The 15842-nt window shown below is 33.8% G+C and overlaps 4 protein-coding genes across 4 annotated transcripts; 2 read left to right on the top strand and 2 right to left on the bottom strand.

Annotated features, from left to right (window-relative positions):
- Window positions 1-891: 891 nt before the first annotated feature.
- On the bottom strand, window positions 892-2658 carry LOC107769442 (CBL-interacting serine/threonine-protein kinase 6-like). Its single transcript, XM_016588658.2, has one exon. The coding sequence runs from the start codon at window positions 2315-2317 to the stop codon at window positions 1019-1021; it is 1299 nt and encodes a 432-aa protein (XP_016444144.1). The 5' UTR covers window positions 2318-2658; the 3' UTR covers window positions 892-1018.
- A 4373-nt stretch (window positions 2659-7031) lies between these two features.
- LOC142172410 (uncharacterized) lies at window positions 7032-7544 on the top strand. The gene has a single exon (XM_075236016.1). The coding sequence runs from the start codon at window positions 7032-7034 to the stop codon at window positions 7542-7544; it is 513 nt and encodes a 170-aa protein (XP_075092117.1).
- An 833-nt stretch (window positions 7545-8377) lies between these two features.
- On the top strand, window positions 8378-8890 carry LOC142172409 (uncharacterized). The gene has a single exon (XM_075236015.1). The coding sequence runs from the start codon at window positions 8378-8380 to the stop codon at window positions 8888-8890; it is 513 nt and encodes a 170-aa protein (XP_075092116.1).
- Window positions 8891-15085: 6195 nt separating this feature from the next.
- On the bottom strand, window positions 15086-15397 carry LOC107820346 (putative mitochondrial protein AtMg00820). The gene has a single exon (XM_016646610.1). It carries the CDS (start codon window positions 15395-15397, stop codon window positions 15086-15088), a length of 312 nt encoding a protein of 103 aa, XP_016502096.1.
- Window positions 15398-15842: the final 445 nt, after the last annotated feature.

Here is a 15842-nt window from a genome sequence, read left to right as displayed (position 1 = left end):
ACTTCTTTCCAACTCATTTTTTCGATTCAACAATTTTAACATTGCGCCCTTCTCTAGGGTGACAGATGGAGTACTAGAGACTCGACGATTTCAATCCGGTAGGACCCTCAGAATTACTTGCAATTACCTTTTAGCGACCTGATTGTGTTAAAAAAATTACCTCTACTGTGTAAATCTTACAATAAACTCGTGGTACTTGAGTTTGTAGCTAGATAGGGCTGATAAGAGTGGTAATTGCTCAAATCACCTAAATATAATAATAATTGAGCCAAAAATAAAAAACTAACTAGTTCACTGTACCTTTCACAATCATCACAAGGGAACAATATGCTGTTGAATATTCTGGGCCATTGCCTACCATAGAAGTGTTATTTGACATAAAATTTATCAGTTACCGTGCACGAAATATCACATTGACGCATGATCCGAAAAGGGCCGCATCCCTAGGGATGTGACGTAAGCAACCTACTTGATGCAAGTATAAGTAGCTGATTCTACGGCTCGAACTCATGGCCTATAGACATAAAATTTAGAAGTTAAAGAACAACTCGGTGCATGAAGCATCTTGGTCACGCAAGATCCGGGGAAGGACCGCATCCCTAGGGTGTAATGCATACAACCTACACTGATACAAATATCAGTAGTTGAAACTCGAACTCATGACCTATAAATAACACGAAAACAATTTTATCGTTCATATAATTTATAAGAAAGAAAAAAACAGTTCTCACTAAAACAAATAGTTCTGCAAGTTGCAGCGGTTCCAGAAAATTGATTGAATATTCAGAAATCATACAAAACAAACATCACAACAAACACAAACCATTAAAACACACAAAATCATGGAAAACAGACACAACCAATAGTAAATGCAAAAGACAACACATTCAGTTCATGAAACTTTCTTGAGATTCAACCTCTAATAATTCTAACAACATGAAAATAACAAATAATCAACAATTCCCAATATAGGGAAATTTGAATCTGAATATTCTACACCCTTTTTATTTATATAACCTCAAGCAAGTGTAGAATTTCCAGTAGCTGATGTCCAAACAATATCCTTAAGTGCAGGTCTAAGCTCTTTGCTGCAGAATTGATTGTACTCCAAAGTATCACCACTTGCTTTTTTCACCTCCACAACAAGAAATGAAGATGTAACAGCAAAAATATCAGCAGAAATTCCTAATTTCCCTTTTCTCCCACTTTCTTGCCCTTGTAACCTAACACAAGAATCACTTTTTTTAATACTAAATCTTGAAGTTTTAGCCACTTCTTCTAGCTTTGATATCACACTACTTGCTGACTTTGTTGTTGCAAATCTCATTTGCTCCTTCTCCATCTTCTTCTTCTCTTCAAATAATGGCGATAAATCGAAACCTTCTGATAGAGAAATGATATGAAAAGCGTTTAACGTCTCTACTTCTTTTGCCTTTTCGACACAATTAATATCATCCCCAACTGAAAATTCTTCCTCCTCTTTGGTTTTTAAAATCTTTGGCATTGATTTTTTAAACCAAGTTGACTCCATAATCTTAGAAGTAGTGATTCTTGAATTCGGATTTGGATCCAACATCTTGGTTATTAATCTTCTAGCCTCTGATGAAAACCAAGGTGGACATTTGAAATCACCCCTATAAATTTTTTTATACATAGCCATAATATTTTCATCTTGAAATGGTAAAAAACCAGCTAAAAGCACATAAAGAATTACCCCACATGACCAAATATCAGCTTTTGCACCATCATAGCCTTTTTTACCAATCACTTCAGGGGCTACATATGCAGGAGTTCCACATGTTGTATGTAATAGACCATCTTGTCTTAAATGGTCAGTAAATGCACTTAGCCCAAAATCTGTTACTTTGAGATTCCCTTCTTCATCTAACAACAAATTTTCAGGCTTTAGATCTCTGTGATAAACGCCACGGCTATGACAAAAGTCAATAGCCGAGATTAATTGCTGGAAATAGCCTCTAGCCACATCTTCCCTTAATCTCCCTTTGGCTATTTTTGCAAATAATTCACCCCCTTTAACGAACTCCATGGCGAAGTAAATCTTCGTTTTACTCGCCATGACTTCGTTAAGCTCAACGATATTAGGGTGTTTCACCATTTTCATAATGGAGATTTCTCGTTTGATTTGATCCATCATACCAACTTTAATCACTTTTTCTTTGCCCACAACTTTCATAGCCACACTTTTGCCATTTTGCACGTTACGTGCATGGTAAACTTTAGCAAAAGTTCCATGGCCTAAAAGGCGTCCGAGCTCGTATTTTCCGTACAAAGCCATGCATTTCTCCTCAGGTGCCATTTTTTGGAACAGAAAAAGATTTTGGATTAAATTTGTAAAAAAGAGGCTAAAGATTGAAAAGGGTCTCTGTTTCTGTAAAGAAAAAAGGAAATGGTTGACAAAAAGGGGGGAAACGGGTGATTGGTTCACCCGTCTTCGACGTGTTTCCGGTGGCAATTCCTGCCGCCGGCGACTGGTTTTTGGATTTTTCCGGCAGTCAAAAGGGGATCAGAAAACCGAGAGCCTCTCATCTCTCTGCATTCCCGAAAGAGAATTAGGGTAATTTTAGCTAGGGTTTACAAGAAAAAACCAGAGAATCAATGGTATTTTTTTCTTTGTTGTTTCTCTAATCTTTCTGAATGGAGGCCCTTAACATAAATTTATAGACAGGTCAAGGGTACAATCGTCATTTCTTACGGAAAATAGTTTTTACGATCCGATGGCTACGGTTTTGGCTGATTTGACACGTGTCGAGATCTGATGATGTTAAAGGGAATCTGAATGATATTTTAGGCAATTATAGAGTGACACGTGTACAGACAACTAGGACTCAGGTAGCTTGGCTTGATCAGTGACGTGAACAAGTTGGTCACTTCGAGGTTTGGTAATCTTATGACTATTTTACCCCTGCGTGGCGAATCGCCGCATTTGGCATATTATTCAATAATTTCAGGGTTTTAAAAAGTTAAATAGCTAAATATAAAGTAACTAAAATGGTTATGATTTGACTTTATAGGCTGAATTATTGAGGTTTTATTTCAAGGGTGCAGTTGTAAAATACTCCATTTGTTTCGATTCATGTGAACCTATTTCTTTTTTAATTTGTGCCAAAAAGAATTATCTCTTTCCTTATTTAGAAACAATTTACGTTTATGCAATGATTTATACTTACACAAAATATATGTGTTTTATTTTACACCACAAGTTTAAAAGTCTTCTCTTTTTTCTTAAACTCTGTGTCCAGTCAAATGTGTTCACATGAATTGAAACGGAAGAAGTAGAACATTTTTAGCCAAGATATTAAAATTAGTGGGTCTTACTTGATCTTTAGAAGGTTTGTTACGAAAATAAAAAAGTTACTAAAAAATTCAGTTCAAATACTAACAAATACTAGTATCTACTTCATATTATACTAATTTATGCTTGTTGTCCTATCTTATTTCAACCATCTAGTTTTGGAGTACGTGATTTTTTTACTCAAATTATATTTTAAAATTATATTAAAAATATGAAAAATCACACATTTGTAGATTAAAAAAAGTTTTAAAATATTGTATTTCTGTTAATATGCTGCATTTAAAAAAAATGTTACTAAAGAATGACATTTTGATGTATTCCCTTTACTCTTTGAAATCAGACGGGCAGGGGCGGAGTTAGGTGGGCGAAAGGAGGTTAAGCCGAACTCTTTTCGCACGAAAATTGCACTGTATATATAAACTCAAAATTTTTTACATACATATATTAGAGGTTAAATTTACTTAATTTTTTGCGTGTTAACTTTATTTATAGGGAATTCTACCTCCACAACTGCAAATGGGCAACAAGAATTAGAATCAATATATAACTTATTGAAATTTTTATTTTTATTTCTATATACCTCTATTTATATATTTATATAGAAGTTCTAGTTGTATTAGCTAGGTTTTCACCTTTTGATTTTCAACCTTTTTCTTTTTTGAATTTTCCGAAACTTAGAGCCAAAAGTTGAAGTACTTTAATACTATTGGTGGCAGATTGCAATAATTGAAATAATCATACTAGGGACAGGATTGTGACTGACAACGAGAGGGTTTGCTGACGTGTAATCTGGAATTTATCGCTCTCCTGTGGGTCCCACTAAATTAATCCTATAAATCTGAATCAGAGTAAAAATTAATTATTACAATATTAATAATAATGATTTAATAATATTATACCATTGAATTATTTCATGAATTTCACCTGTGGAGTCAATTGATTTTGTGGCGCTTTATAAAATTATTTTTAGTTTTATGATCATATTTTTTTTCCGCACATGAGGGATTTTTAATTTTACAAAATCTGTCTTTTATACATTAAGAATTTAAAAAGATTATTTCTTAATCTTAAAATTAAAAAAGGCATGATGTACAAATAGCCCGCTGAAACAGCTATACCTCTTTCTCTTTTCCCCTTTCTTTAATTCTATATTTTACATTAAAAACAAGGTGCTATATAAAATTCGATTTAAGCTTCTTATTTTATTTTTAATTGCACGTTAATTATCACAAAAATATTATGTTATATTTAAAATTATAGTTTTCATATATTTTTTTTATATTTCATGCTCAGTCAAACACCGTCGTATAAATTAAAACGAACAGAATATTATATTAGAATAATTCGATAGGTGGATTACTTATCTGTGTCTAATTGAGATTCTAAAATAAACAGCTAGTACTAATTAATGTGTTTCTATATTTATAGAGAAGCAGCTATTCACAATTTAATTTCCTGATGTATTTAGAAAAAGAATCTCAAACTTAATCCAATTATGTAGTTATTCTTATAGTAACACATTCATTTGGATGTTAACGAAGCACCTTCTCACCTAACAAATATCAATTTAATTCTTACCCAAGTTATTTGTTGTCCTAATTCTAGTCATACTAGTATTACCTTACATTTATAGTAATTTATTTCAGTCAGAAATTAAAATATAAAATTTAGTAAACTAATTATGTCTTGTATCCTAGAAAATTCATTTTACCTTTTTTTTGTTTGCTGCAGAAAATTCATTTTCTTTCTTGTAGCGAAAAAAGAGCCACTTACTCTAAATACCAAATACAAATGTCGAATTTTGTCTAAGATTTCTTTTACCTCTTAGAGACGAAAAAGAAAGCTACAATTCTTTATTAAAATCGAACAAATCGAAAAATCGAACCTAAAAAAAAGAAAAATTGAGTCATACCGAATTTAGTTATATTTGATATTGATATAATATTTTAATAAATTGATTATAAATGTATTGAACAAAAATATTTAAAAGTGGTACCAAATTACCTCTTTATTTAAATCGAACACCTCTTTCTTTTTTTCCCCTTTCTCTAACTCTAAGTAGGGTTTGGACATAAAAATGATAATTTTTGAAAAAAGTAGTATGTGGAGTTAAGCTAAAAAATAATATTTGAAATTTAAAATTATATTTAGACATGCATTTCACTTAAAATAATATTATAATTTTGTGAGTGGAGAAAAAAAAACCGAACTTTTTTGAAAAGTGGTCAAAATTTTATGGACAAACAGATTTTTGAAAAAAAAAATTTAAAAAGAAAAAAAGTTTTATGGACAATCCGGACCTAAAATTTACATTAAAAACTTGGATATAATATGATTTAAGGTTCTTATTTTATTTTTAATTGCACATTATTTGTCACAAAAATATCATGCTATATTGGAGTGCATCCGATCCTAGAGGTCCTTATGTTTTAATTATATATATATATATATATATATATATATATATATATATATATATATATATATATATCATACTAAGTCAAACACCACCATATAAATTTTAACAGATGAATTATTATACTAGAAAAAATAGATAGGTGGATTATTTATCTGTCTCTAATTGAGATTTTAAAATAATAACTAGTACTAATTAATGTGTTCTTATATTTATAGCAAATACATCTATTCACAATTTAATTTCTTAATATATTTAGAAAAAGAAGATTAAACCTAGTCCAATTATGAAGTTATTCTTATAGTAACACATTCATTTAGATGTTAACAAAGCACCTTCTCACCTAACAATCTAATATTTACCCAAGTTATTGGTGGTCCTAATTGTAGTGGTACTTGTACCTTTCATTTATGGCAATTTATTTCAGTCAGAAATTAAAATATCAAATTTAGTAAACGAGTTATGTCTCGTATCCAAGAAAATTCATTTTCTTACCTTCTGTTATAAGAAATATCAAATTATGGTGGATGTCTACTCTTCCTCCATGATATTCATCTCAAATGCTTAATAACATATTTAATGACATATTTTCTATGTTTAATGACATATTCAATGACATATTTTCTTCACTTTTCATGCCTATATAAAAGCCTTATAATAGATAGGAAAATACACACAATTGAAGAAGAAATAAGAATCTCTTCTCTCTTTCTCCATATATCTCTTAGCTTGTTTTCCTTGTTTCATATTGTTACTTTAAGTTATATTTTATAACACCTTATCAGCACGAGACTCTACCGTCTCAAAAAACTCTTTGAGAAGACTAAGGTATTACTTTTCTCCTCTTTTAATTATGACTAATATTATGAAAAGAAAGTTCGTTCCTTGAAATTTCGGGTAAGAACTATATGACATGGATGTTGGATGCTGAAATCCATTTAGATGCAATGGGTCTTGGAGATGCCATTAAAGATAGAAATAAAGCATCTACCCAAGACTGTGCTAAGGCCTTGATTTTCTTGCGCCATCACCTTGATGAAGGGTTAGAAGATAGAATATCTCACAGTCAAAGATTCACTTATTTTGTGGAATGGCTTAAAGGAAAGATATGACAACTTAAAGTTGGTCACTCTTCCACAAGCACGATATGATTGGGCTCATCTGAGACTCCAACACTTTAAGTATATTTCTGAATATAATTCTGCGATATTCAGAATTATTTCTAAATTGAAACTCTGTGGAGATACTATCACTAATTATGATATGCTTGAAAAAATGTTCACAACATTTCATGCCTCCAATATGGTCTTGCAACAGCAGTACCAAGAGAAAGGTTTTAAGAAGTACTCTGAGTTGATTTCTCTTCTCCTTGTGGCTGAACGAAACAATGACTTGCTCACGAGAAATCACAAAAATCAACCCACTGGGTCTACACCATTGCCTGAAATGAATGAGGTGTATTCCCATAATTATAAGAGTGAAAAAGTTCGTGACCCTGTTCGTGGTCGTGGCTATGGCCAAGGAAGAAATTTTCCTAGTGTTAATCACCCCTCGAAGAAAAATAACCACCAAAAGTGGAAAGGGCCAAGGGCAAATGGTTTAGAAACTGAGTGTTATCGTTGTAGTGGAAAAGGACATTGGGCAAATATTTGTCGCATACCAAAATATTTGGTTGAGCTTTATCAAGCATCTCTAAAGGATAAAGCTCCTGAAGCTAATTTTGTCTCCCACTTGGATGTGGCAGATTTGTTTGAGCACCCTGATGGAAAAATAAACCACTCGATCGGTGATGGATCTATGGTTAAAGATGATTGAGCATTTTGATTTTTATGTTTTCCTATTCGTAGTATCTAATGAATAAACATCTTATAATTTTTATTGCACTTAATAATACTTCTGATGTAGTTTTTAAAAATATATGTATTTTCTAAATTTCATAAATTTCACAAACAAGGAGTAATATCTAAGTAATTAGTGTCCTAGTCTCACTGATCTTTTACTTCCTTTTGATTTTCCTTTACGTTACTTTAATTCTCTTTAAGAAGAGGTTTACAAGCACCCTGGAACAACTTTTGTTACTTCACCCTTAAATTTTTTTTCATGTACTTATAATTGTATTATTTTTTTTCATGTACTTATAATTGTATTACAAAAAACTCTTTGAGAAGACTAAGGTATTACTTTTCTCCTCTTTTAATTATGACTAATATTATGAAAAGAAAGTTCGTTCCTTGAAATTTCGGGTAAGAACTATATGACATGGATGTTGGATGCTGAAATCCATTTAGATGCAATGGGTCTTGGAGATGCCATTAAAGATAGAAATAAAGCATCTACCCAAGACTGTGCTAAGGCCTTGATTTTCTTGCGCCATCACCTTGATGAAGGGTTAGAAGATAGAATATCTCACAGTCAAAGATTCACTTATTTTGTGGAATGGCTTAAAGGAAAGATATGACAACTTAAAGTTGGTCACTCTTCCACAAGCACGATATGATTGGGCTCATCTGAGACTCCAACACTTTAAGTATATTTCTGAATATAATTCTGCGATATTCAGAATTATTTCTAAATTGAAACTCTGTGGAGATACTATCACTAATTATGATATGCTTGAAAAAATGTTCACAACATTTCATGCCTCCAATATGGTCTTGCAACAGCAGTACCAAGAGAAAGGTTTTAAGAAGTACTCTGAGTTGATTTCTCTTCTCCTTGTGGCTGAACGAAACAATGACTTGCTCACGAGAAATCACAAAAATCAACCCACTGGGTCTATACCATTGCCTGAAATGAATGAGGTGTATTCCCATAATTATAAGAGTGAAAAAGTTCGTGACCCTGTTCGTGGTCGTGGCCATGGCCAAGGAAGAAATTTTCCTAGTGTTAATCACCCCTCGAAGAAAAATAACCACCAAAAGTGGAAAGGGCCAGGGGCAAATGGTTTAGAAACTGAGTGTTATCGTTGTAGTGGAAAAGGACATTGGGCAAATATTTGTCGCATACCAAAATATTTGGTTGAGCTTTATCAAGCATCTCTAAAGGATAAAGCTCCTGAAGCTAATTTTGTCTCCCACTTGGATGTGGCAGATTTGTTTGAGCACCCTGATGGAAAAATAAACCACTCGATCGGTGATGGATTTATGGTTAAAGATGATTGAGCATTTTGATTTTTATGTTTTCCTATTCGTAGTATCTAATGAATAAACATCTTATAATTTTTATTGCACTTAATAATACTTCTGATGTAGTTTTTAAAAATATATGTATTTTCTAAATTTCATAAATTTCACAAACAAGGAGTAATATCTAAGTAATTAGTGTCCTAGTCTCACTGATCTTTTACTTCCTTTTGATTTTCCTTTACGTTACTTTAATTCTCTTTAAGAAGAGGTTTACAAGCACCCTGGAACAACTTTTGTTACTTCACCCTTAAATTTTTTTTCATGTACTTATAATTGTATTATTTTTGCTGCGTAATTATTTGTATAATAATTAAAATTTGCTAGAAAATGCATTAAAATGTCACTATTGAATTATTGGTTTAACTTTATTTCTTTTCCCTTTTCTCTAAAAATACTAATATTTATTCATATACTTCTTTTGTATGTCAAACCATGGGAAGCAAATATGGATATCTTTCAAAGCAAACTTGGATCAAAGTTCAATTATAAAAATATTTGCTTAATTGATTCATGTACAACACATACAATATTCAAAGAGAAGAAATATTTCTCTCATTTAAGTATGTGTAAGGCAGATGTTACTACAATTTCTGGTAGTAGTAATCTAATTGAAGGCTCTGGAAGAGCTAATATAACTCTGCCTAAGGGAACAATACTTATCATAGAGAATGCAATGTTCTCCTCCAAGTTCAAGAGGAACTTGTTGAGTTTTAAAGATATCCGTCGAAATAGATTTCATATTAAGACAATAGATGAGAATAATCTCGAATATCTCATCGTTACCAAGAATGTCTCTGGCCAGAAAAGGGTTTTTGAGAAGTTTCCATCTTTATCTTGTGCCTTGTATTGGACAAGAATTAGTGCAATTGAGGCACATTCTATCGTAAACCAAAAGGTTTCTTATTTCAATACTTTTGTACTTTGGCATGATCGATTGGGACATCCTGGATCAATTATGATGAGACGAATTATAGAGAACTCAAATGGACATCCATTAAAGAATTTAAAGATTCTTTTAAATAATGAGTTTTCTTGCACTTCTTGTTATCAAGGCAAGTTGATTATTAGACCATCACCAACAAAGGTTAGGATTGAGTCCCCTGCGTTTTTGGAACGTATACAAGGGGATATTTGTGGACCTATTCACCCACCTAGTAGGTCGTTTAGATATTTTATGGTCTTAATAGATGCATCTTCTAGATGGTCTCATGTGTGCCTATTGTCATCTCGCAACCTGGCGTTTGCAAAATTAATGGCACAAATAATTCGATTATGGGCACAGTTTCCCGATAATCCAATTAAGTCTATTCGACTTGATAATGCTGCTGAGTTTTCATCCCAAGTATTTAATGATTATTGCTTATCAATTGGGATAAAAATGGAACATCCTGTAGCTCATGTTCACACTCAAAATGACCTTGCAAAATCTTTGATTAAACGTCTGCAATTGATAGCAAGACCGTTACTCATGAAAATAAAATTACCCACTTCTGTTTGGGGTCATGCCATTTTACATGCGGCAATGCTAATTCGTCTCGGACCGATAAATTATCATAAATATTCCCCGTTGTAATTAGTTTTGGGTCATGAACCTAATATATCCCATCTAAGAATTTTTGGATGCGTTGTATATGTGCCTGTAGCACCGCCATATCGCACCAAGATGGGTCCCCAAAGAAGGTTAGGAATATATGTTGGGTTTGAATCGCCCTCCATTATTCGCTACCTCGAAACATTAACGAGAGATTTATTCACTGCTCGATTTGCAGATTGTCGATTCGATGAGGCATTTTTCCCAAAATTAGGGGGAGAAATTGGTGAAATCAAACGGGAAATTTCGTGAAAAAATACATCATTATCTTATCTTGATCCACATGCCTCTATTTGTGAAAAAGAGGTGCAAAAGATTATCCATTTGCAGAAAATAGCAAATCAAATGCCAGATGCATTTACAGATCTGAAAAGGATGACGAAATCACATATCCCTGCAGAGAATATTCCAATCTATATTGATGTCCCTGTTGGACAATCTTCTAGTGTCATAGCTAATGAGTCAAAAGCACGCCTAAAGCGTGGCTGGCCGTTGGGTTCTAAGGATCGAAATCCTAGAAAAAGGAAAATAAATGATCAATATGATACTACAAATGAGTCTCATAAAGAAACCCATGATTTAACCAATCCTGAAATTCATGAGGAAATCAATGAGCCTGAAACTCAAGAAAATAAGGAACTATCAATAAACCCAATTGATATTGAGACAGATTTGAATCGATTGAATATAGTTGTGGATTATGTATTTGCATATAATGTTGCATCTAGCATTATGCAAGATAATGAGGATCTTGAACCTCAATCCGTTGGAGAATGTCGACAAAGACGTGATTGGCCAAAATGGCAAGAAGCAATCCAATCTGAGTTGGATTCACTTGCGAAACGTGAAGTTTTTGGGTCTGTAGTCCAAACACCTAATGGTGTTAAACCTGTTGGCTATAAATGGGTCTTTGTACGTAAAATGAATGAGAAAAATGAGGTACAAAGATATAAGGCACGCCTTGTTGCAAAAGGATTTTCACAAAGGCCTGGTGTCGATTATGAAGAGATGTATTCTCCTGTTATGGATGCTATAACGTTCCGTTATCTTATTAGTCTTGCTGTCTATGAAAAACTTGGCATGCATTTAATGGATGTGGTTACAGCCTACCTTTACGGCTCACTTGATAATGAGATATACATAAAAATTCCCGATGGATTTAAAATACCTGACGCATATAATTCAAAGTCAAGGAAAATGTTTTCAATCAAATTGCAAAGATTTTTGTATGGTCTAAAGCAATCAGGAAGAATGTGGTATAACCGCCTTAGTGAATATTTATTAAAGGAAGGTTATATAAATGATGCCATATGTCCATGTGTTTTTATAAAGAAAACAACATCAGAGTTTGTTGTACTTGCCGTATATGTTGATGACATAAACCTTATTGGAACTCCTACAGAACTCCAAAAGGCAATTGATTATTTAAAGAAGGAATTCGAGATGAAAGATCTCGGAAAGACAAAATTATGTCTCGGTTTGCAAATTGAACATTTGGCAAATAGGATTTGTTTTCATCAATCTGCCTATATATAAAAGGTATTGAAATGGTTTTACATGGATGGAGCACATCCATTAAGTACTCCGATGGTTGTTCGATCACTTGATGTGAATAAGGACCCGTTCCGACCTCAAGAAAAGAATGAAGAGTTTCTTGGTCCTGAAGTACCATATCTTAGTGCAATTGGTGCACTAATGTATCTTGCTAATACTACAAGGCCTGACATAACTTTTTCAGTTAATGTCTTAGCAAGATATAGCTCTGCTCCTACAAGGAGACATTGGAATGGAATCAAACACATATTGCGGTATCTAAAAGGGACTACCGATATGGGCTTATTTTATGGCAATGATTGCAGTCCCGATCTTGTTGGTTATGCCGATGCTGGGTATTTATCTGACCCACACAAGGCTCGATCTCAAACAAGTTATGTGTTTACATGTGGAGGCACTGCAATATCTTGGCGATCGACTAAGCAATCAATCGTGGCTACTTTATCTAATCATGCTGAGATAATTGCTATTCATGAAGCAAGTCGAGAATGTGTATGGTTGAGCTATGTAATACACCTAATTCGAGACAAATATGGTTTGAAGTGTGACAAACTACCCACAATTTTGTATGAAGACAATGCAGTATGCATAGCTCAATTGAAGGGAGGATTCATAAAAGGAGATAGAACAAAACACATTTCACCAAAGTTATTTTTCACACATGATCTTCAAAAGAATGGTGATATCAGTGTGCAACAGATCCGTTCAAGTGATAATATGGCTGATTTGTTCACCAAATCTCTACCAACGTCAACCTTCAAGAAACTAGTGTACAAGATTGGGATGCGAAGGCTCAAGGATGTGAATTGATGCTCTCATCAGGGGGAGTTAATACGCGGTGTACTCTTTTTCCCTTACAAGGTTTTGTCCCACTGGGTTTTCCTTGCAAGGTTTTAATGAGGCAACCAAAAAGCGTATTCCTAAACATGTGTACTCTTTTTCCTTCACTAGGATTTTTTTCTAATAAGGTTTTAACGAGACACATTATCTATGGACATCCAAGGGGGAGTGTTATAAGAAATATCAAATTATGGTGGATGTCTACTCTTCCTCCATGATCTTCATCTCAAATGCTTAATGACATATTCAATGACATATTTTCTTCACTTTTCATGCCTATATAAAGGCCTTGTAATAAATAGGAAAATACACATAATTGAAGAAGAAATAAGAATCTCTTCTCTCTTTCTCCATATATCTCTTAGCTTATTTTTCTTGTTTCATATTGTTACTTTGAGTTATATTTTATAACACCTTATCTTTTTTTATGTATGCAGAAAATTCATTTTCTTACTTGTAGCTAAAAAGGTGCCACTTACTCTTAATACCAAATACAAATGTCGACTTTAGTCTAAGATTTCTTTTACCTCTTAAAGACAAAAAAAGAAAATTGCAATTCTTTATCCTAGTGGAACAATTTGAAATTATCGAATCGAATAAATAGAAACCAAAAAAAAAGAAGATTGAATCATAACGAATTTAATTAGATATGGTATTGTTAAAATGGAGATGTGGACTGTCGCCATTGATGGAGAAGAAGCAAGCTCGAGGATGAAGAAGATTAGAGCAAGAGAGAGAGAAAGAAAGCAATTCTCAGTATTTCTTATTAACCAACTCAAATGTACTGTACAATGCTATATTTATACAAAGGGATTAATCAGCTAACTAACTTCTCTAACTACCTATTTATTACAAATTAACAGCTCATTTATAGCTCACTGACAGCTAACTGTTTCCTAACTAATCTTCTAGAAGTGTACTTCCTTAAATAGCACTCTGTACAACTACTCACATCTGATCTAATATTTCAACACTCCCCCTCAAGTTGAGAATAAAAAAATGTTCTTACTTCCCAATTTGGATAACAGTTAGGCATGTTGCTGATGTCCCAAGGCTTTAGTTAGTATGTCAGCTGGTTGTTCTTGACTAGATATATGTGAAGTTCTGATAAGCCCCTTTTGACTTTTTTCTCTCAAGAAATGACAATCTATCTCTATGTGCTTTGTCCTCTCATGATACATGGGATTAGATATAATTTGCAATGCTGCTTTATTATCACAATACAAATCCATAGGCATCTGCAAATCTATCTGCAATTCTCTCAACAATCCACTAAGCCAAACCAGTTCTGCAACTGTATGTGCCATGCTTCTATACTCAGCTTCTACTGAGCTTCTGGAGATAGTATTTTGTTTCTTTGCCTTCCAAGAAATAAGAGATTCTCCTAGTTTGATGCAGTATCCTGTTATTGATTTTCTTGATATTGGGCAGGATGCCCAATCTGAGTCACATAAGGCTTTTATTTGCTGGCTGCTTCTCCTAGACATTAGGATGCCAAGACCTGATTGTTTCTTTATATATCTCACCACATGTAGTGCAGCTTCATAGTGAGACTTCTTTGGAGCATGCATAAACTGACTTAAGCTTTGAACAGCATATGAGATATCTGGTCTGGTGATAGTGAGGTACAATAACTTCCCAACTAGCTTTTGAAATCTCCCCCTGTCTTCTAGTATCTCATCAGTAGTATTGGTAGTCACACAAGCATCAAAATTCACACTTGTTAGTTTTAAATTTTGCTCCATTGGAGTCTCTTTTGGCTTTGATCCTCCCAATCCTACTTCGGAAATCATCTCAAGAGCATATTTCCTTTGTGACATCAAGATGCCTTCAGCAGACCTGGCAAACTCTATCCCCAAGAAGTACCTCAATTCCCCAAGGTCCTTCATTTTGAAACTCCGGTGAAGTGTGTTTTTAGCATGCTGAATTTCTTTCATATTTTTTCCTGTTACAAGTATATCATCCACATACACAAGTACAAGAACAAACTTATACTTAGTGAATTTAGTAAACAAGGAGTAGTCATGCTTGCTTTGACAAAAACTAAAATTCAGAAGAGCTTGAGTTAGTTTCAGATTCCATTGTCGTGATGCCTGTTTCAGGCCATATAGAGATTTAAGTAGCCTACATACCTTATGCTCTCCCTGGATACTAAATCCATGTGGCATTGTCATGTACACCTCTTGTTAAAGATCCCCATTGAGAAAGGCATTATGGACATCCATCTGATAAACTGGCCAGTGTTTAAGAGTTGCAGTATCAACAACTGCTATGACAGTAGTGAGTTTAGCAACAGGAGAAAAAGTGTCATGAAAATCTAGATTTTCTTGTTGTGTATAGCCTTTGGCAACTAATCTAGCCTTAAATCTTCCTACTGTACCATGTGCATTATACTTGATTTTATACACCCACTTACACCATATAGGGACCTTGCCTGCAGGTAAATCAACTACTGCCCAAGTGTGATTTTGTTCCAGAGCCTCAATCTTAAGATTCATTGCTTCAACCCATCTCTCATCCTAACAGCTTGAGATAAGGTAGAGGGTTCTGTATCTGAAGAGAAGGAGGCAATAAAAGATTGAAAATGAGCAGGTAGGTGTGAATAGGAAACAAGCTGTTGTATAGGGTAAGCAAAGGAAGTAGAAGGAAAAGGAGGATGTACATAGTATGTGAGCCAGATGGAAAGGTTAAGAGGTCTGTCTGATCTTATGGGTGGATCAAGTATAGGTTCAGGGGAAGGAATGGAAGTAGTAGTGTGAGGAGGCAAAGGAGAAGGTGTAGAAGAAGGAGATGAGTGATTCAGGGAAGTTGATGCTGAATCCATCAGGGAAGGGAGTTCAGGATTAATGAGTGGTTCAGGTGCTGATAAAGAATCAATAAAAGTCTCAGAGAAAGAGTCAGGTGTAGACAAAGTAGGAAAAGACATGGAAGGAGAATTGAGTG

The sequence above is a fragment of the Nicotiana tabacum genome, chromosome 18 (assembly GCF_000715075.1).
Source record: "Nicotiana tabacum cultivar K326 chromosome 18, ASM71507v2, whole genome shotgun sequence".
Classification (NCBI taxonomy): domain Eukaryota; kingdom Viridiplantae; phylum Streptophyta; class Magnoliopsida; order Solanales; family Solanaceae; genus Nicotiana; species Nicotiana tabacum.
The sequence above is the reverse complement of the archived record's forward strand: the minus strand, read 5'-3'. Positions and strand labels throughout refer to the sequence as shown.